The sequence below is a fragment of the Notamacropus eugenii genome, chromosome 2, assembly GCF_028372415.1.
Source record: "Notamacropus eugenii isolate mMacEug1 chromosome 2, mMacEug1.pri_v2, whole genome shotgun sequence".
In the NCBI taxonomy this organism is placed as follows: Eukaryota; Metazoa; Chordata; class Mammalia; order Diprotodontia; family Macropodidae; genus Notamacropus; species Notamacropus eugenii.
The window spans coordinates 425,642,571-425,663,897 of record NC_092873.1 but is presented as its reverse complement, the minus strand read 5'-3'; the positions used below and the strand labels follow the sequence as shown (position 1 = coordinate 425,663,897).

The window sequence follows — 21,327 nt, the reverse complement described above, 5'->3', positions numbered from 1 at the left end:
CCATCCCTCCCCGCCTTCTCAGCCTAGCGGTAGCGGCAGGAGGGAGAGATGCCAGGGCTCTTCAGTCATACAGCTGGCTTGGGCATCATTGGCTCATGCCTGGGACACGAAGCTGCAAAAGAGAACAAATCTGGCGTAGAGCCCAGGCGACTACAGTCCTGTTATGGAGAGGGTGTGCGTGAGTGCGTGTATGTGTGTGTATGTGTGTCCCAGAGAGAGCTCCTCTCCCTAGCTCCTCCCCTCTCCCCCCCACACCCCGGGGGCCTTGCATCACCGTCGTCCCTCCCTTCTCGGCCCCCCCCACCTGCCTTTCCCTAGCCCCTCCCAGTCCTCCTCCTCTTCTCCAGCCCAGTCTTGCTAGTTCTCTCTGGGAAGCTATTAATAGCATTACGTCAGCCCGAGACTGGCAACCCAGTGTAAATACCAGCACTCCCCACTATATAAAAAGGGGTGATGCAACCTCGCTACTAGTCAGAATCCCAACCTACGAGGCGGAGAGAAGAGCTTTGCTCGCCCCAGCAGCGGCGGCGGCAGCGGCAGCAGGGCAGACACCGCCTCCGCTTCCAAGGCGTTGGGCTCGGATACCACCTCCCTTCCTCAAGCCTTAGCTCCAGCGAGGCGCCTTCACCTCTCGGCCCCGGACAGCCCCGGCCCAGCTCCATCCGCCGACTGTCAGGAAGGAGCGGAGTCAGAAGAGAGGTAAGTGAGCCCCGGGGAAGGGGGGTGACTTTTTACCTGTCGGCCTCCCGCCGTTCAGTTCCCCTAATAACACCCAGGCTCGAACCCATCATCTCTTGGAGACTGTGGGACTCCCACCAGTGCCGAAAGAACTCAATGGGAAGTTTGATCGCACACTCCTAGAGGTTTCTCAACAGTTCAAAAAGTTTCTCTCTCTCTCTCTCTCTCTCTCTCTCTCTCTCTCTCTCTCTCTCTCTCTCTCTCTCTCTCTCTCTCTCTCTCTCTCTCTCTCTCTCTCTCTCTCTCTCTCTCTCTCTCTCTCTCTCTCTCTCTCTCTCTCTCTCTCTCTCTCTCTCTCGTGTGTGTGTGTGTGTGTGTGTGTGTGTAAGTAAAGGGGGAGAGAGACTCCCCCCAGACCCAGGACTCCCCCAGTCACACACGCTGGGATACTCTCCGATTTCTTCTCCTGGCTAACTTACCCGGACTGGGAGGTGACTGTGGGGAAGCCCAGGGGTGGGGGTGGTGAGGGGAGAGAGGTTAAGGGGTATCTCAGATTGCCCTTAAGCGTTCTCCCAGACGCCAGCCTCCCCTTCCTTCCCCACCCCTAGGAGGATCCTGAGCTCCTCTATTTCTTCTCCCCCTCCCCCGCAACTCCCCCTACTCCTCTCCCTAGAGTCTAGAGACGGGTTTTGGATGAATGGGGACCGGGTGGACCTCAGGGGGAGCAATCGCGCCCACTGTGGGGGGTATCCGGGAGAGAATGCAGAGCAAAGGCTGCGGGAGCCCTCTCTGGTTGAGGAGCGAAACTTAGTTTGAAGTTTAGTACTAGTTTCCTGGCCCTGGGGACGAAGGAAGAGGGAGCCTTTAAAATGATGGTCGTGTCTGCCACCGCAGAATGTCTGACTTTGGATTGCTTGTTGGTGCTTTCTTCTTGCTGATTCGCTTTTTTTCTGTCTCACTTTTTAAAAATTATTATTACTTTCTCATCCATTTAAGGAGTCTTTGTCCCCTAACGGTGGCAGTCATTCTAAAAATCAAGAGGTAGGATGGCTAATGAAAGAGTCAGTTCTATTTTTGTGGGTTCTGCCCTATCCTCATCTTCTCTTTCCTCCCTACCTCCCTCGCTATCGGTGTGTCCTTAAATAATACATTTGTTTGATATCCCTAGGCATCAGTTGGGGCGGGGGGGGGGGGGGGGCGTGAATATTATCTACCTTTCCTATCTCACAAAAGGATAAAATGTGACGATAGCTATGGACATTATTTGGGGCTTTACAAACTGGAAGGGGGTTAGACTAAATGACATCAAAGGTGGTAGATTATAGATCATTATTATTATTATATAAACCTGTCAAAGCAAAGATAATAAGAAGGGTTGGGGGCCCAAAATGGCTATTTGTATCACTGTAGGGTAAATTGAGGCAATGGTATCACTGAGTGGCAACCAAGGCAATTGTTTCAGGAATCCTCTTCTTTCTGTTTTTTCTTTCTTTGTCCTTTCTCTCCTTTCTCCTCTCCTCTCTACCCTCCCCCTCTTTCCACTTCTTTTTCATTCTTTCCCCTTTTCCTATTTTTTAACTCCTTTTACTTCTCTTCTGCCTCAGTAACACTTACACGAATCTATTAATTTCTGCCTTGGTTTGGGATAAGGAAGCTTTCAAAGGCACCCTGACAGGGAAAAGTCACTCTGCTTGAAACTTGTTGATTAGGATTCAAGTCCCAGCTCCATCCCGTCGCCAAGTAGTTACATAACTTTGGAATATTCTTTCATTTGGGACTCAGTCTCCCTTGATCTTTAAAATAAAGAAGCAACATTTTGGTTTCTTTCTGCTTCCCAGGTAAATAGAATGCTGTAGAATCTAATAAAATTAATTGGGACTAAATATTAATTAATGCAGCAGTGGTTTAGCAGAGTGAGTTCAGTCCTTTTGGGTTCCAGTTTTTCTTCTGACACGTACTGACTTTGTGACTCTGGCCAGTTTACTTAACAACCCAATCTTCTGGTTAGCTCCCTAAGATTTTAAGTGTTAGATAAAGTACCAGCCTGCATTGATAGAGGGGATTTCCTCACTGGCAGGGTTGTGTCTGGGTCCAAAAGGACTCAGATATTTAAAAAGTTGACTTTTCTGAGCTCAAGCTTTCTCCATTGTAAGAAGGAGATAAGAACATTTGTTCTACCCATCAAATAGAACTTTTGTAGCATAGAAACTGCTCTGTAAACCTTAAAGCATTAGGTAAATTGTGATACTATTGATAATAATAATAACTAACATTTATATAGTGCTTACTGTGTGCCAGCCTCTTTACAATAATTATCCCATTGGATCTTTACATTATTATTATGGGGTGACATTTTTATCCCCATTTTACAGATGAGGAAACTGAGGCAAACAGGTTGATTGTCTTGCACAGAATTCCACAGCAAGTAAGTGTCTGAAGTCATATTTGAACTCAGCTCTTTCTGATTGCAGACCCAGAAGTCTATCTACTGTGCCACCTAGCTGCCTCTGTATTATCCTGTAGTACTGCTATGAAAGGGACAGTTATGAGATAGGTTGTAGCCTGGAACATTAGAAGCACGTGAATTTGTTATTGGTAACCATTCCCCCCAAAAGACTTCTCTCTTCTCCTTTTATCTTCATCTACTTGGTCATTTCCTTTTACCTTCCTCTTCCTTTCCCCCTTCTGTGTTTCTGTCTTAAGCCTGTGAATATTTCCCTGGGACATTGCTTGGAGCCTTGGGTGGTCTGATGGGCAACTGAGGTTCTTGACGATGGTATTCAGCCTAAGTGAATTATAATAAGGGAATTATAATTCATAGTAGTAGAAGAACCCTTGGCTCTATCTCCTCCTAGACAAGGATGGCATCATTTAGGATGCCTTTTTTTTTTTTTAATGTTGGCTATGTAACAGGGCCATTTGCTCTCAGTGTTGCCCAATCAGTAGAAGGAAGGACATGATGAGTACACCACAAAAGTTTTCAGGGGAGAAACAGCTTCCTGTACGTGAAACTACTTCATAATGCTGGTTGGGAATTGCTGCTGCTAGCAAATAGTGGGAGTAGAATTTATTGGGTGTGTTGGGGAAGCCTAGAGGTCAATGAGAGTACAGAAAAGGCTTCAAGCCAAGATGAATGCCTAATGGTTAAAATTAACTCCTAATTAATTGGGTTTAACTGCATCAGCAACCAGACTGATTAATCTCTGATTAATCCCAACAGACTGAAAAATTAATACCTGAGATATGAAACTAAAAACGGGGCCACCCAATCTATGTAATATGCTTCTTTGTATGGCACTTAGGTGGCAAAATAGGTAGAGTGCTGGGCCTGGAGTCAGGAAGACCTGAGTTCAATTCCAGCCTCAGACATTTGTTTATTAGCTAGGTGACCCTGGACAAGTCACTTACTTAACCCTGTTTGCCTCAGTTTCCTCATCTATAAAAATGAACCGGGGAAGGAAAGGGCAAATCACTCCAGTGTCTTTGCCAAGAAAACCTCCAAAGGGGTCACAAAGAGCCAGACACGACTGAAAATGACTAAACAACAACAAAATACAGCATTTTGTGTTTTTAAACTGCATTTTACATGCATTATCACTTATTGGTAGTGTGACTTTAGGAAAGTTATTTTATCTTTTTGAGGCTGAGTTTTCTCATCTGTGAAATGAGTAGGATGGTCTCCACTTTGGGTGTTTACCTATAGTGAGTTAAAAATCAATCATCACAACTAAATGATCAGTTTGGAGGTATAGGGCCTAGAGATAGGATTTTATTGATATAGGGAGCTCTTGGTATGAGAACACCTTCTAAACTGCCTTTAAATTTCCTCCATAATACAGATTGTAATTTAGTCATAGAGAATTACTTGGGGGCTTGCTGAAAGCTAACCCTCAGTCCAACTCTTAGGGCACATCTTAATGGTCTTATTTTATAAATTAAAGAATTGAAGCACAGAGAGGTTGAGACTTAGCGACCTTTGGTATCTGAGCTGTTTAGTGAGGGAGCTAGAACCAGTATTTTCTGAATCCCAGAATGGCATTATTTGCCCTGTCTTCAAGTTAACAGGGCGAAGGAACCAGAATGAGTGGTCAATAAAATGCCTACATTGGAGTCATCATATCATAAAGCATAATATTTCATGGGGGAGGTTTATAGGAGAGATATGAAAATTGAAAGTGAAAATTCAGGGTAATTATAACCACTCAGAAGTAAAATGTGGGAGCCAGGTTCCCAGAAATGTTTATCTGTTAAGGGAATAAACCATGGAGAGTTTCATTTTCTTTAAAATGAAGAAACTGAAAGTCATGACATTTATGATTAAGTAGAAACAATTCAGATATTTCAGGTCCCAGCAAAGTAAAGATGACTTGGCAAAAGGAATCTGGGCAATTATCAACGCAAACAGTCTGGGCGATGTGTGGCTAGCCCCAAACAAATTTACTTAGGGTTTTTTGAGATATTGGTTTGCTTGGGTTAGATTATATAAATAATTAAGTAAACCTTTTATTTTGCTTATTTGGCTGTATGCCTAAATCTAGGGCAATTATATTTAATGAGAGAAAGTAAAAGTTTCTAGAAATTATCAAAAGAATTAAAATTTTTGATTTGGGGAGAAACCATAATAATAATCATTCCTATTTATATAGTTCTTCAAAGTTCACAGAACACTTTACATTATCTCAAATGAGCCTTACATCATCTTGTAAGGTAGAAACTGTTATTTATCCCTATTTTACAAATGAGAAAACTGAGGCCCATAGAGTTTAAGTGACTTGCTTAGGGTCACACAGCTAGCAAAAATATCAGAGGTTGGATATGAACCTACATCTTCCTGATTCCAAGGCCCAAAATATAGTCCAATGTACTTGATGAACTTTTTGAAAGGATTTTCATACTTTTTGGGGAACCTGTAGCCTCAAGGCCACATGTGGCTCTCTAGGTCCTTTGAATAGTCAAAACAGAACCAAGAGGGTCACATGTGGCCTTCAGGCTACAGGATCCCCACCCCTCTGACCTAAATCATTTAAGGTAGTGCTTTTAGTTGGAACATTCCACAACATTACCATTCTTCATCTTCTTCCATTAGGAATACTGACTTTTTATACTGAGAAAGAAAAAGAAAACTTTTCTCAGGTCTTGAGACAGGCAGACCACCAGCCATGAGTGCTCATTAATAAACCTGGTCCGTTGAGAAAATGGACTGCCTCTCAAATCTGGTAGAATTCATTATATAGAGCTACCCTGCTAGAAGGCAACCATTCCTAAGAACAAAGGGTTAGCTGATGGTGTCTCTGGATTCCATCACTGAACTATTTGGTTTTTAATAACATTGGGGATGGGAGGCGAAAGGAGAATGCAGGGGAGAATGTTCAGATGATGACTCTGGAAGGCTGAATTCTTAGGGAAGTTTATAACCTGTCAGAAAGGAGTATCCTTCTAGCTTTCTAGGATTAAAGGATATAGGTACATCTCTTCTGATTCATGAGCCAGGGCTTTGGGAGCAGAATTGCTTACATTTTTTAGGTCTATCAGAAGAGTAAACAGATCCCCTACCCTTAAGCATTCAAAGCTCTGGGGATCTTGAATCAGTTGTTTCATCTCTGTTCAACAGATATTTATTAAATATCTCTCCTAGGCCTGACTGGATATACAAAGAAGAAAAATCAGAAAAAACTACTGTCCTTTAAGGGTTTACATTCTATTGGGGAGGGGGAAGCAACATGTATGTATCCAGGGGTAGGAAACCTGCAGCCTTGAGGTCACATGGCCCTCTAAGTCCTCAAGTGTGGCCCATTGACTGAATCTAAGCTTCACAGAACAAATCCTCTTAATAAAAGAATTTGTTTTGTAAAACTTGGACGTGGTCAAAAGGCCACAATCAAGGATCTAGAGGGCCAAATGTGGCCTTGAGGCCACAGGTTCCTCACCCCTGGATAAGGTCTCCAAAGGGAATTTGAGGAGAGTATCTTTAACTTTTGAAGATCTGAGGGTGTGTGTGAAAAGAGGGGATGCTATCATACCTTTCCAGGGACTTTGTCAAAGGTACCATCTTGTTGGGCTAGAGAAATAGGCCCAACTCAGTAGGGCATTTCTATCCTTAACTATTTCCTAGGATTGTTATAAGTAAAGAAAGGGCCTCATATGTGACAATATGATTATGTGATTCTATTAACAACCAGGCACCACATAAATGAACTTCTTGTATCATTAACAGCAGTGTGTGCAAGAAGGCGTTGTGGCTTAAAAGACACAAAAGCATATGCTTGTAAAATATATAGCATACCATGCCTGCTTGTGGACACATCCATACAGACTGGCAACTCCGTAAAGAGTTTCTGGTTGACCTTCAGTGTAGTAGGAAGAGACATAGTTTAGTCAGAGCTCAAATCTTGGCTCTGCCACTTACTGACTGTATGGCTTAGCCTCTCTGGGCCTCAGTCTCCTCATCTGTAAAATGAGTATGTTAGATGGGTGATCTCTAAGATTCCTCCTAGCTCTAGACCTATATTCTTTTGAACATTCAGCCCAAGAGCCTTTTCTTAATCTCTCCAATAAAGAGCAAAAAAAGTGAAGAAAGAGAAAAAATAATAATAAGGTGAATTCATGAAGCAAGAATGAACAGAGGGAATTTAAACTCATAAATGGATATCCCAGAGGAAAGGAGTCTGTGTTCGAGTTTTACCCTGGGCAAATAGTGGATAGAGTGCCAGACCTGGAGTCAGGAAAACTGATCTTCATTGTTCAAATCTGGCCTTAGATACAACCTATGTGGCCTTGGACAAGTCACTTAACCCTGTTTGCTTCAATTTCCTCATCTGTAAAATAAACTAGAGAAAGAAATAGCAAACAACAAATAGGTGATGAACACTCAGACAGGACAGAACAACAAAAATGTTAATTCATTTTCTTTTGTTAATTAGCTCTACCACCATCCTCTCCCTCCCCCACACCTTATCAATTGGCCAGACAGGGAGAGACAGAGGAGGAGGTACTTCCTGGCCTGAGTGTTACCTTGCAGTCATCCCCACAGAATGTCACAGGCAGCAGCAGGGAGGAAGTCACGCCTGGGCAGGCTTGTGTGAATGTAGGCTTGGTTCTTTGAAGGGCACTGGAGCATCACTTGGAGGATATGCAATAGCTTGGGAGTCAGATTTGTAGTTGAAAATTCCAAAATGAAAAAACCTTTCCTAGGTTTTCCTTTTAGCTGTACCCTGATCATAGAACCTAAGAGTTGAAAGGGACCTTAGAGTTCATTTAGTTCACTTTTGGTTCATTTTATTGTTTAGAAAACTGAGGCCTAAAGAAGATGTGCCTTGCTAAGTCAGTGGCAGATGAGAGCCTGCAGTCCCATCCCTGGTCCTATGCTTGTTCTCCTAACCCTACATCTCTGTACATACTTTGCTACTCATTTTTCATTCTTGTTCATTAGATCATAGGATCATAAATTTTTGAACTGCAAAGTTCTTAGAAGTAAGTCACCTTGTCAGCTCTGTGCTGGCAAATGTTTTAACAATCAGTTTTTTGGAGAAAAAAATATTTGTGGGACACACTTTTAAGTTTAATCTTTATTATTAACATTTTACCATCACTTTTGTAAGTCTAAATGATCAACAGAACAGAAAATGTAGAATTGACTTATAGTGTTTTCTGAGGTATAAGTGTTCACATTGAAAATTTAACTATTAGCTTTCCCTAGCTTTGACCTGGCTCCAGAACACCCTTGAATCTGGGTTTAGCCTCTTTTTTTACTTTCTTCTCATTTGAAGAAACTAAGACTGAGAGAAGTGAAATAATTGGGGAGAACGGAGTGGCAGGGGTGTGTCTCTTGTAGTCTGTCTTCTTAAGGTTAATCGAACCTGTCCATATCTTCCCAGAAATGTCACACTTGTTCATAACAGGAATTCCTCTCCAACCCCTGTGAAGCAGAAACACACACTTCGTTCTTTTCCTTTATTTTATCAACTGTTCCATAGTCAACGCTTAGAAGTACTTTAACAGATAGGTAATAAGTAGATAAGAGATAAGTAACTGACGTAACTTAGATCACTAAGCAATTATTGTCCATTATACAATTTAACGTGCAGAAACTGAAGTTCCACCTCCCTTTCTTCCCTGCTCTGGGCAACTCTTTCCCTCTTATTTTCACCCACTGAAAGGTTTCCCCTAATTTCAGATGCTCTTCTAACTTTCTTTTTAAAGGGAGCTTTGAAAACATCTATGTGGATTGGCCAGTATGATGTGAAAAACATCATAAAATAAAGAACTGCTGTGGGGAGGGGCACATATGTGATGGTTCTTGTGAGTGGAGCACAGCCTCAGGTGTCCATGTTCCTGGTTTCCATTGTTAACCCTTGTCATCAATGCAGCAAGCTAGATGATGCAATAACCAGGAGTCAGGAAGGCTCTGAATTCAAAGGTGGCTTTAGACAGTTCCTAGCTGTATGACTCAGGGCAAGTCACTTGACCTCTGCCTATCTCAGTTTCTTGATCTGTAAAATGAGGATAGCACTTCTACCCCACGATTGAGGCGAGGACAAAATGACAATATTTGCAGAGTGTTTTGCAAACTTTAAAGCACCATAAAAATGCTAGTTATTATACTTTTGTTATTATTATATTATCTACTCTGTTGAGAACATTAAGAAGCATTAAGATCAACAACTACTAATTTTAGTTGGAAACAAACTCAGAGGCTGATTTCTTCTGGTCTCAGTTTCTTCATCTGTAAAATGAGGGAGGTATAGTAAGGTCCCTTCCAGCCCCAAATCCTCTGAATCAAACTCTCCTGTGTAGGACTGGTTGTGCTTTGCTCGGGGGAAGGTCTTGGGCTTGTTCCTGAGGGCAGTCCTTTTTGATCTTGGTCTTTTTCAGCAAAATGATGCTTCAACATCCAAGCCAGGTCCCTGCCTCGGAAGTCAGCGCAACAGCCATTGTCCCCTGCCTGTCACCTGCTGCATCTCTGGCATTCGAAGATTTCACAACACTCACCCCTCTGGTGAAGGAAGAGCTGAGGTTTGCCATCCAAAACAAGCATCTCTGCCACAGGATGTCTGCCACATTGGAGTCCGTCACAGTGAGCGACAGGCCCATTGAGATGTCCATCATGAAAGCCGAGGTACTTCTACTGAGCACCTGTCCAAGGCTCTGCTTTCTTGAGGTCTCTCCAAGCTGACATACAGAGGCACTCTAGCTGAGGAGGAGGGCTGAATGGGCCCAAAATAAGCATGCATGAGCTCTGGAAGAATTTAGAGCAAGATGTAAGGTGATAGAGCCATAGGAGGTTATTATAGAAGAGAAAGAAGTGTAGGGTCCATCCCTAATCTTTGAGAATATCATACAAGAAAATTACCATATCTTCTCATGTTTGCTGTTGTCAGGGAGGGAGCCCTGACCTGCAGGTACTCAGATCTGACCCAAGGAAGTTTCCTTGATTTTCTGATTAAATACTTGCAGATAATTCAGGTCTTAACGGGTTAATATTCAATTTGGTACCTTTCTTAATATAATAGTATACTTTTTTGATGTCTGTAACTGCAAAAGCTTAGCTACCATTATTTCTTTCACAAGACGAGAAAATACTATAGAGAAGGATGCCTTTTTTCTGGAAATAGTCTCTGTAAAGATATTTCTGTAAGCTGAAGGGTCTTTTTGTGGAATTTTGAGACTTGGAGTAGGATTTGGGGACCCCTTTGGGTCATACTTCTATGTGAAAGGTCTTTGTTAAATCTGACATACCTGGGCATTTTATCCCTGTTGGGGTAAAGTCAGTTTGACCCAAATCTAAAAGACAATCAATCAAAAAACATTTAGTTAAAGCGTCTATTTATGGGCCAGGCACTATGCTAGACTTCACAAGTTAAAAGACAAAAATGAAACAGTTCCTGTCCTTAGACAGCAGACATTCTATTGGGAGAAAAGACATACACACATAAGTATATAACAAGTAGGTACAAGATAATGGGGAGGGGGTGGAGGCGACTAGAAGGGGGCCATAGAGAAAAATCTCAGAAGGTGCTGTTAATGCTGACCTCAGGAAATCAGATCCTAAGAGACAGAGTTAAAGAAAGAGTCTATTCCAGGCACGGGAGACAGCCAGGGCAAAGACCCAGAGATGGAGTGTTCAGCATGAGGACAGCCTGTTTGGTCAAGCTGTAGAATCTGTTTGAGGTGAACATGCATAATAAGGCTAGAAGGCTAGAGTGGAGCCAGATTAAAGTCAGAAGGTAACTTATAGCTGCTTAAGAATTCTTGGTTTGACACTCTGTGGTTTCCCCTCGTCTTTCTTGTAGCCCTCAGGGAGTTGTATTTTATAGAAGTGGTGACAGGATGGGGGCCTGACAGTGGCCCTGCTGCTATTCTTGCAATTAACTTTTGTTCTAAAGTATAGGCTTGGGGTCCAGACCTCCACCTGGGACCTCAGCTGTCACTGCTTCTCAGAGAGATAGCATGATGCAGTAGAAAGAAAATTGGTCTTAGAATAGTTCAGACTGATGCCGAGCTCTACCAACTGGTGGAATCCTGGGTGCAGTACTTAGCTTCTGAACTATGAACACTGGCGCTATTTTTCTCCCAGGCTTGTATGTAAAAGTTAAAGGTGATGTGAAAGTCTGGTCCTCACCTGTCATCCTAGCTAGCAGAGAGGCTGAGGCTGGCAGATGTCAAGCTTGGGAATTCTGAGCTGCAGTGGTCTAAACAGTTCAAGTATTCACACTGAGTTCAGCATTAATTAATAATAAAACAATATTTGTATAGTGCCTTAAGATTTGCAAAAGGACTTTGCAAATATTTCATTTGATCCTTACAACAACCCTCGGTGGTAGGTGTTGTTGACCCCATTTTATAGATAAGGAAACCAAAGCCAAGCTTTCAGTTGTATCCAACTCTGTGTGACCCCCATTTGTGGTTTTTCTTGGCAAAGATCCTGGTTTGTCATTGCTTTCTCCAGATCATTTTACAGATGAGAAAACTGAGGCAAACAGGGTTAAGTAACTTGCCTAGGGTCAAGCTAATGACATGTCTGAGGCTGGATTTGAACTGAGGGCTTCCTAATTCCAGGTCTAGTGCTCTATCCACTGCACTACTGAGCCCCTAGTAACAGGGGACCACCAAGTTGCCAAAGGAGGGATGAATTGATAGTTGCATTGGGTCCATGAGTAGCTCTTGTACTTCAGACCTGGGTGAAATGAGGAGACTGTTGTGGAAGGAAGGAGAAAGGAAGGAAAGAAGGAAGGAAGGAAGGAAGAAAAGGGAGGGAAGGAAGGAGAGGAGAGGAAGGAGGGAATTATTTCCTATCAAGTCTTTTAGATGATGTTGGGATCTGAATGTGGTTATTAAAAAAAATCTGCAATGCAATAGCAGAAAGGGACCTCAAGATCATTTGGTTCCTGGCTGGTCCTAGAGACACATTGAATTTCATTTCCTTATATTTCATTCATACTAGAATCAGGGGTTATCAGGTCATTTTGCTACATGTAGGAGGCAGTATGATATATGGAAAAGAACACTGGCCCTTTAGTCATTAAAGCTGGGTTCAAACTCCATTTCTAATACCCTTGGGTAAGTCACTTAACCTCCCTGGGCCTTAGTTCTCTCATCTATAACATGAGGGAAAATTCTACTAGTAAGTTTTAAGTCCCCTTCCATCTTATGACTAGTCCTTCAAACACTGGCCATAATTGTGATAAATAAGAAATTTAAAACCTTCCTGTGCACTCTTTACTTATCATCTGACTTCTGCTATGAGAACAGGATGGATGGATAGCCTGGCTGCTGGCTCTCCTCATCTCCTTCATGGAATTACAGTGAGGGCAGAGTTTGATTGTGGGCCCTTAGAATGATTGTAATTTCTGGTCCAAAGGTAACAACATGCCAGTCTCTGGGAAGTTAATAAAAACATAGCATGAAATTGGCAGCCTGCCCCAGGAACCCCAGATTCTCACACTCCTCTAACAGACTTTGGGATCTTCCATAAGAAAAAAACAAGGAGTCATAAATATCCTTCATGTTGTAAGTGTAAGAGCTGAGTCAGAATAGACCATGATTCACCTCTGAGCATTTCAGAGCCAGGCATAGGCAAAGCAGGCAGTCACCTTCTGGTGCAATACAGGGGGACTGTAGGATTTAGTACTAGAGTGAAATTCTATTTAGAAATAGCGTGTAGTGTCCAATCCACTTATTTTACAGTGATGGAAACTGAGATCTAGGCAGGTTAAGTGACTTGCCTAAAGTCACTCTGATAATAAACTTCACTGTCAGACTCTAAATCAAGATCCTCTGAGTGCTTCTAGTGCCTGGCACATAGTAGGTACTTAAGAAATGCTCATTAAATTGAACTGATTCCAAGTCCAATCTTCTTTCCACTACCTCAAAGTTCAAGAAAGGGCATTTCTTAAGTAATTTTATAAGTGCACAATAGAGGCAGTTTGTTATAGTGAATAATGGGTAGGAAGGCTGACACATCCTAGTTGTGTAACCCTAGGAAAGCCTTTTAAAGTTTGAGGGTCCCCTGAGGATTCTGTAACAGATTGAAGGGCAAATCTGCCTCAGTGGGGGTAGTTTCCACATAACAGGAGTTTACTGTACCATTGAAAACTATAGGACTGAAACAAAAAGAACAAACATACACTTTTATTTCTTGAAAATTCTTTCTTCCATAGCACAGGGGTTCTTATTTTGTGATGAGTCAAGCTGAATTTTGTTCACAATGAAAGTTCCTCTGGAAATTAACATGGAGGATATGTAGCCTTCAAACCGGACCTTGGATGAAAAATGCTGACCCTGGAAAGGGTGTACAGTTATCCCAAAAAGGCTCTTCTTCCTCCCCTATCCAACATGGTTATGATTTGTACTAGCCACCAATGATGTGAAGAATAGTTAGCATATATATGTATAATATATATATATTACATATGTATATATACACTGCTTTAGGGACTACAAAGTGCTTTGTTTATATGATTTCATTTGATCCTCACAATAACTCTATGAGATAGATACTCTTATTATCCCCATTTTACAGATCAGGAAACTGAGGCTGAGTGTGGGTCAGTGATTTTCCCAAGGTCACACAGCTACTAAGTGTCTGAGGCAGGATTTGCACTGATGTCTTCAAGACCACAAGTCTAACACTCTATTATCCTTTCTGCCCTCACCCCCATACACCCCCCTACCCCCAGCTTCCAGAACCAAGTGTATTTAAAACACTACATTAAAAAATACTTTTTTTTAAAAGCAGTAATTTTTCAGAGATATTTTTTTCCCCTCATATTAAAGGATGTATTTTTTGTTTTTATTAGTTTGCTCCCGAAGAGGATGAAAGGAAAAAGAGACGAAGGGAAAGAAATAAAATTGCAGCTGCCAAGTGTCGGAACAAGAAGAAGGAGAAGACAGAATGTTTGCAGAAGGTGAGTTTCTGGCTTTCGGTCTTTGGCTTCTGTGCTCCCTTTTTCCTGTGCCCACTGGATGCTTCTCCTCCAGAGCGCGGAATGAAATTGTCAGCATAAAAACCAAATAGGCCCCTTTACTCCGAGGAGAACGGTTCAATAAGCTTCTTATAGAAACAATAGAAATGTTGGCTCCAGGGGTAGGAAAAGATAATGCTGTCAGTGCCATGAAGATGCATCTGGAAATCCAGAAGGCAGGTGTGAGAAGTGAAAAAGGGTTCTCTCCTTTTAGTTGATCCTTATCAGTCCTGGCTAGTCTCTACAAGTCTGGCAGCTTGCATCCTACTAGGCACGTCAGTACAGATAGAGAAGTTTCATTCAAGTCATTTTCCTAGAAAAGAAAGCTGCCAACTTGAATTTGGCATGTTTTTGTAATCCTTTGATTAATTTCCTTCAACAAATTATTTCTCTAAGCTGTACAAATTATTGTATACTCTAGGTGTTCTTTTAGGTGGTTTGCTCTCAGTTTCTCCTTCTGCACCCCAAATACAGTCTGAGCCCTTTTCCTCCTTTTCTCAACAAAGAAGAATGGTATAGTTTCTCCAAAGGAAGGTTAAAGTTTTTTGATGTCAGGTTACTAGGTAGAGCATAGTCTAAGGAAGGGTTTTTAACTTGTGGACATCTCTGGCCATCTGTCTAAGGCTATGAACCCTTTCAGAGTTTTTAAATAAGACAAGTGCATAGAATTACAAAGGAAAAAAATACATTTAAATATGACTATCAATATATATTTTTAAAAATTGAATTCACAGACAGGTTAAGAATCTGTTGGTTTAAGGGCTTGAGTCATTACTGTTTTCTTCCTCTCCTCCCTATCCACCCCAAATACAGGCCCTCACTTTGTCCTAGCTTAACCACAGTCCTAAGAGTCTACTACCTGGGTGTAAAGAGGCTGCAGAATTTATACCTGGGCACAACTCTAGAATACTGGCTCCATTTCAGAAAGGTTAGACTTCCATCCATTATGAAGGCTCATATAGAAGTCCTAGGGACTATGGTCTCTGTACCTAATAAACATGTTCTCTCTGAGTCATTAAATTTCTCTCTGATGAATGGGAAAACAGATCAAGTTCCTTCCAAAGGCCATCTTGAGAGTTGGTCAAGAGGAGTTGGACACTGCCCTCCTTTCTTCTTTATAAGCCAAGCTGCTTGGGTCCATAGTCTGGATTGTCACTCGAACTTGACCTTTTGCCAGTTGCCCTCAATATAATACCTGGTTACTTGTGCCCTTCTGTCAGGAATCAGAAAAGTTGGAAAGTGTGAATGCTGAGCTGAAAGCCCAGATTGAGGAGCTCAAGAATGAGAAGCAGCATTTGATATACATGCTCAACCTCCACCGGCCGACGTGTATCGTCCGAGCTCAGAATGGGAGGACACCCGAAGATGAGAGGAACCTCTTTATCCAACAGATAAAAGAAGGAACATTGCAGAGTTAAGCAGGCATTGATGTGGAGGCAATTGAGTGGTCCTCCTTTCCTTTACTTCTATACCAAGAAACCCGAAGTTATCGGAGATCTGACTTACTATGCACTTCTAGGATCCTAGTAGCCAAGTGCTGTCTGGGAGGCCTTGCTAAGCACAACAAATCATGTTCGCTTAGCTATGACTTTCACCAATCCAGAGAGTTGAGTTTGGTCCAAGGGAAGAAAGTCTTGGGCCCCCGACTCTAGGTCTTTAGGACTTGACATCTTTGCTGTTCCTAGAAGCTGCAGACAAGCCCTGCAGATGGGTTAGTGTCCTGCTAGTGTCCAGTACCTGTCTTTGTCTTGTTTGAATGATACAAACATTCTGGCTTTCAGTGATAGATGTCAGCAGTATGTCTGGGTGTGGGTGTGGGACAGAGCCTGCCCTCCATTGACCTCTGGTAGGTGAAGCAGACTAACAGTGGAGTTGATCAATGTTTTGCAGTGGCCAGGAATATGCTTTCTAGCCAAACATGCTGATATGTTACAGGAATTACTGTACTTGAGGCCTTCATTTTCAGACTCAAGCATTGTACTTATTCCCCCATTCCCCTTCCCTCTCTTTTTTTCATAACACTTGTGCAGATTTTCCTACGACTCATCTCAGATCTGGATTCTGAGGGATTTGGGCAGTTGTCCCTAACTTTAACTTCTTGTAAAACACTCAGCAACTGAGTTGGCATTTTAGCGTGATGAGCAGCGCTCTGTGACTGCTGCTTTGCCCCAAAGGAGAAAGCTCTTTTCTTGCTGAGCAGACAAGATACCCCAAGCAAAACTGACGGGTGTTATTTAAAAGAAGTCTAGTGTAAACCTAGTTACGATGGTTACAAAAACACTTGGAAAAAGCAATGTAACCTGCAAAGGATTAGATTTCTCTGCTATTAAAAGCTTGTGAGTGACATCTAGGGCCGGAACAAACAAAGAATATCTTTTTCCTTTTTTCATTGCTGACTGCAGTCATTGTTCAAAGCCTGATGAAGTTTAGGATTTAGTGACAGCGATATTAATGATATGCATTTTTTTTTTGTTGGTGATCAATTTTTTTTAAAAAAAAATTTGAACCCAGGATGTTTGCAACTATGAGTAGATCTCTTGGTCAAAAGTATCCCAGTTACTGTCTAACTGTTAAAATTCTGATGTTTCTGTGAAATCCTCAGATTGTTAAAGCTTATTCAATATCATTACAGTTTTCTGTAAAAGGAAATATTAACCTTATTTATCCTAATATTCTTAACCAGTCAATCTAATAAACCATGAGACTGAAAATAAATGGCAAACACAAGTGTTAGTTTCTTTCATTTGGAGGATTGTTCCCCTCTTCTTGGTGTATGTTTTCTCTAAATTTCATCTTGACTTTGAAGGGATGCCATTACTAGAAATGATGTACTTCAAATTTCATAGTTACATTAATGGTGAAGATATTATATGTATCTGAAGAGCAAACCTAGTGATACCTCAACTACCAGTGTCTCCCAAGGCAACAATGGCCAAAGAGGGAACTTTCTTCAACCACGTCAGAGACTTTTTAACTTTAGGCTTCTAGAACAAAACATCTTACTATATTTGAATTGGATGTATTGTGATATCTTATGTTTTGTAGATAAATGTATTTCAGTGTGCTCAGAGAGAGGAGGAAGGACATTGGTTTAGGAGGGAAAAAAGATGGTTGTCATCATGGTGCAAAGGAAAATTGACTAGCCTTTTAGAAGGCAGGATGTTCAGTTTGTCCTGACCAGGGATCTTAAACAACTTAGTTTAGCTTCTTAAGACTCAGTTTCCTTACAATAATAACTGTTATGTAGTGCTTACTATATGCTAGGTGATTCACAATTATTATCTCCCTTGATTCCTATAACAACCCTGGGAGGTAAATAACCCACCCAGCATCACACAGCTATTGAGTTTATCTGAGGCCAGATTTGAATGCAGGTCTTCCTGACTCAAGGCTTGGCACTCTATCCACTTCAATACCTAGTTTTCCCAAGGTAAAATGAGGAGATTAGGCTATATGATTTCCAAGGTCCCTTCTAGCTTGGAAGTTCGTTCCCTGCCTCAAGAAAGCCCGGTCAATTTATTAAAACAAAAGCATTCTCATTTCATTTTCACTGATGAACCAGTAATTTTATACTTTGGTAATGGAACCCAATTATTCTACTTGGCCCCCATTTGTATAAAACGTTTAGCCAGGAATGAAAATCAATCAGTAAGCTGCTGCTGATACTGGCACTGAGAGAGACTTTTGTACCAAGGTAAATTAATTCTTATGTCTTGGCTGGGGACCCTTAGTGTGGTGTCAGCAGACCTTGACTGGACTACTGGCCTGTTGTTTGACCCAAGACAAGTCACTTAACCTCTGGGTCTCAGTTTCTACATGTCATTTGAGAGTGTTGGACTTACCCTACCCTGTTTTGCTCTAAATCCTGTTCCCATTCAAGTTCATCAAGTCCCTGATTCTTCAGGCCATGATTTTGTTAGTGTATTATTTGTGATGTGGGCATCCTATTGTCGCTACTTGTTACCAGCAGTGCTTTCATAATCTGACCACTGCCTAGAGGATCAAGGTACCTCACTTTTGTCTTAAGTAAATCTGTTTTCTTCCTTTTGTGTTTATTGTTAGCCCATTAGAAAAATCTAGCTCTGTCAGTTGCTGAACAGGGCCCAGAAGTCAGAGAACTAGAGTTAATCTGTAAACTGTCCAGAACAGCAGTGAGTTATGGGGGAGAAAGAAGAAACAGGCACCACTAAGGAGATGGGGAGAAATGTAGGCTGTTTAATGTGTCTTGTTAAGGAGATGTTAAACAAATGCATGAAAAAAATTTTTTTTTTATTCTTGTTGCTTATGTTTTAAAACTTTAATAAAAAAATGAACAAGCAGTTGTGAGTTATTTCTTTCATCCTGGTCTCACACACTGTGGGAAGTAATTCAGAATCACAATTAGCAATTTTGGCACCTAGGGTAATTTAGTTTGAGGGCAGGGAAACAAGACAGGGCAGAAGATGAAGAGTCAGAGACTGTTGCTGAAAAGGGAGGGTCAGGAGAAAGCCTCTTATAGTCTTTCTTTTTTAATTAATTGTTTTTGCTTAGTAGGTTCTAAGGTCAGTTGTTTTTATACTGTAGAAGGAGTGCAAGAGACATTGTGACTTCTTAATTTTGGTGCCCTGCCACAAAGCCCTTATTGCCCTGCCCTAGTTATGGCTCTACTCTGTGATATCACAAAGAGTTATCTCCCACCCAGTCTGGCACACACCGGGGCTATGATCACTCTGAGACATGTGGGTCAATGTGGATCTCAGTGGGAAGTCTTCCATGCTCTCTACTTCATACTCATTCACATTTTTATGTGTACAATAACTATTTCTAAGAACCTATAAAACAAAATTCTCCATAATGCTCCCTATTTTTTTTCTAATAAGAACTTACATTTATGAGGTTTATGCTTTCCTCACAACAACCTTGTGAGACAGAACAATTATTTTTTTTTTATTTCGGTTCTATAAATATGGAAACTCATTTGCAGTTGGCTGGCAGGCTAAGCATCATACCACCAACACATGGCTAGCAAATGATAGGATTCTCACCTAGGTCTCTCCTGACTCTGAATCCAGGCTATCTCTCTATTAAGAGCTAATATTTCCTTTTCTCATGGAATTGATCATGGGAAATCTATAACTAGCCATTTTTGTACCTGGGCAGCACAAATTGAACTGGGGCAAACTGCGTACAATATACCCTTAAACAATCTTTAGAAACAGGATACCAATCCTTATAGACAAAGACCCTAAGGTTTGGAGAAGCTCCTGCTGGGGGAGGAGGATAGAACATGGAGGAGCAGGAATTGACTAGGGTATAGCCATAGGGGAGAAGAAGCAAGCAAACCATCTGGTGCCTTCCTTTTTAACTAATTCTTCCCAAGTGCTGAGCTCTGTTGTTTCTAAGCTAGTAAATGCCTGACAATGCTTTCAGTGCCTTCTAAATTCAAAGCCCTAGGGCAATGCCCAGCTAGCCTGCCCTACTTATTATTCTTAACAGTGGTGGTCTAGGAGAATGGGAGAGATCCAAATTGTGCTGGCACAAGGCATAAGAACGGTATAATAGAGCAAACACAGGATTGGAATGAAAAGGCTTGGATTCAAATACTTCCTCTGCTGCTGCTCTTGTTGCTGCTGCTGTTGCTACTACTACTGCTGCTGCTGCTGCTGCTGCTGCTGCTGCTGCTACTACTACTGCTGCTGCTACTACTACTGCTGCTGCTGCTGCTGCTGCTGCTGCTGCTACTACTACTGCTGCTGCTGCTGCTGCTGCTGCTGCTACTACTACTGCTGCTGCTGCTACTACTGCTGCTGCTGCTGCTGCTGCTGCTGCTACTACTACTGCTGCTGCTACTACTACTGCTGCTGCTGCTGCTGCTGCTACTACTACTGCTGCTGCTGCTGCTGCTACTACTACTACTACTGCTGCTGCTGCTGCTGCTACTACTACTGCTGCTGCTGCTGCTACTGCTGCTGCTGCTGCTGCTGCTACTACTACTGCTGCTGCTGCTGCTGCTGCTACTACTACTGCTGCTGCTGCTGCTGCTGCTACTACTACTGCTGCTGCTGCTGCTGCTGCTGCTGCTGCTGCTGCTGCTACTACTACTACTTGCCTCCCTACCTAATATTTGCGTAGTGCTTTAATAAAGCAAATTAAATGTTTTCTCCTTTGATTGTAACAACAACCTTTGGAGGTATGTGCTATTATTACCCTCATTTTACAGGTGAGAAAACTGAGGCAGCCAGCAGTTAACTGATTTACCCAGCATCACATAGCGAACCAAGAGTCTGAGGGAGGACTGAAACTCAGATTTTCCTGATTCAAATCCAATGCTCTATCCACTGCTAAACCTCAATGCCTAGGTGCTCTTAGTTTGGTCATTTAATTTCTCTTCACCTTATTATCCTCATCTGTCAAATGGGGAGATTAAATTGGAAAGGTTTTTTGGGGAAAGAACACCAGATTAGAATTGTCTTAACTTCTGTTTGCCTCAGTTTCCTCAACTGAAAAAATAGGGATAATAATATCTCTCAGGGTGGTTGTGAAGGTCAAATGAGATATCTGTAAAGCATTTCGTGCAGAATCTGGAATATAGTAAGTGCTATGTAAATGCTAGTTATTGTTATAAGGTTATTATTATCATCATTGTTTTTGTTACCTGTATAACATTTCCTCTCTTTAGGCCTTAGTTTTGTCTTCTGTGAAACTAAGGAATTGGACTAGATGGTCTCCAAGGTCTCTTCCTGTTCTAAATTCTATGGATAATTCCAGTGGTTATTTTGAACCAAAGCTTTCACTCTCCCCCACCATAGAACTGAGACTTAGATGCTAAATAAATTTGGGGATTTCTTATTCAAAAGCCAGCTTCAGAATTCCTCTAAATCTTTTCATTTAATCGTTACAAGAGGGGAATGTCAAGCTATTTTCCAACTTTACACTATTTCCCATTGCAGGTTTAGAGGAATAAGGTCTTGGAAACGAAACCCAAAATTAGTTCCAGGAGATTTCTGTCTCTTCTCTCACTTTTCCTGCTTCTGCCAGAGATAGGATAGAGATGATACAATAAGAATTCTCTGTGGCTTCATAGGGCCATGCTGTTTCTCCAAGAAGCCTAACTTGCCTTCCAGCTGTGCCTATTACTGGGATCAGCCTGAAGCAAGCCTTCAGAAATGGCAACTGCTCTCTAGTGTTCCCCACACTTTTCCTTTCAGTG

General features: G+C 41.8%; 1 protein-coding gene across 2 annotated transcripts; it reads left to right on the top strand.

The window, feature by feature from the left end:
* The first annotated feature begins 321 nt into the window (after positions 1 to 321).
* ATF3 (activating transcription factor 3) lies at positions 322 to 18,457 on the top strand. 2 transcript variants are annotated; one of them, XM_072647880.1, is made up of 4 exons: positions 322 to 699; positions 9,550 to 9,793; positions 13,974 to 14,081; positions 15,359 to 18,457. In XM_072647880.1, the coding sequence occupies exons 2-4, from the start codon at positions 9,554 to 9,556 to the stop codon at positions 15,554 to 15,556; spliced, it is 546 nt and encodes a 181-aa protein (XP_072503981.1). In that variant the 5' UTR covers positions 322 to 699; positions 9,550 to 9,553; the 3' UTR covers positions 15,557 to 18,457. The 2 variants fall into 2 exon arrangements, with proteins under 2 accessions (XP_072503981.1, XP_072503982.1); XM_072647881.1 differs by lacking the exon at positions 322 to 699 and adding an exon at positions 904 to 3,103.
* The last annotated feature ends 2,870 nt before the right edge of the window (positions 18,458 to 21,327 follow it).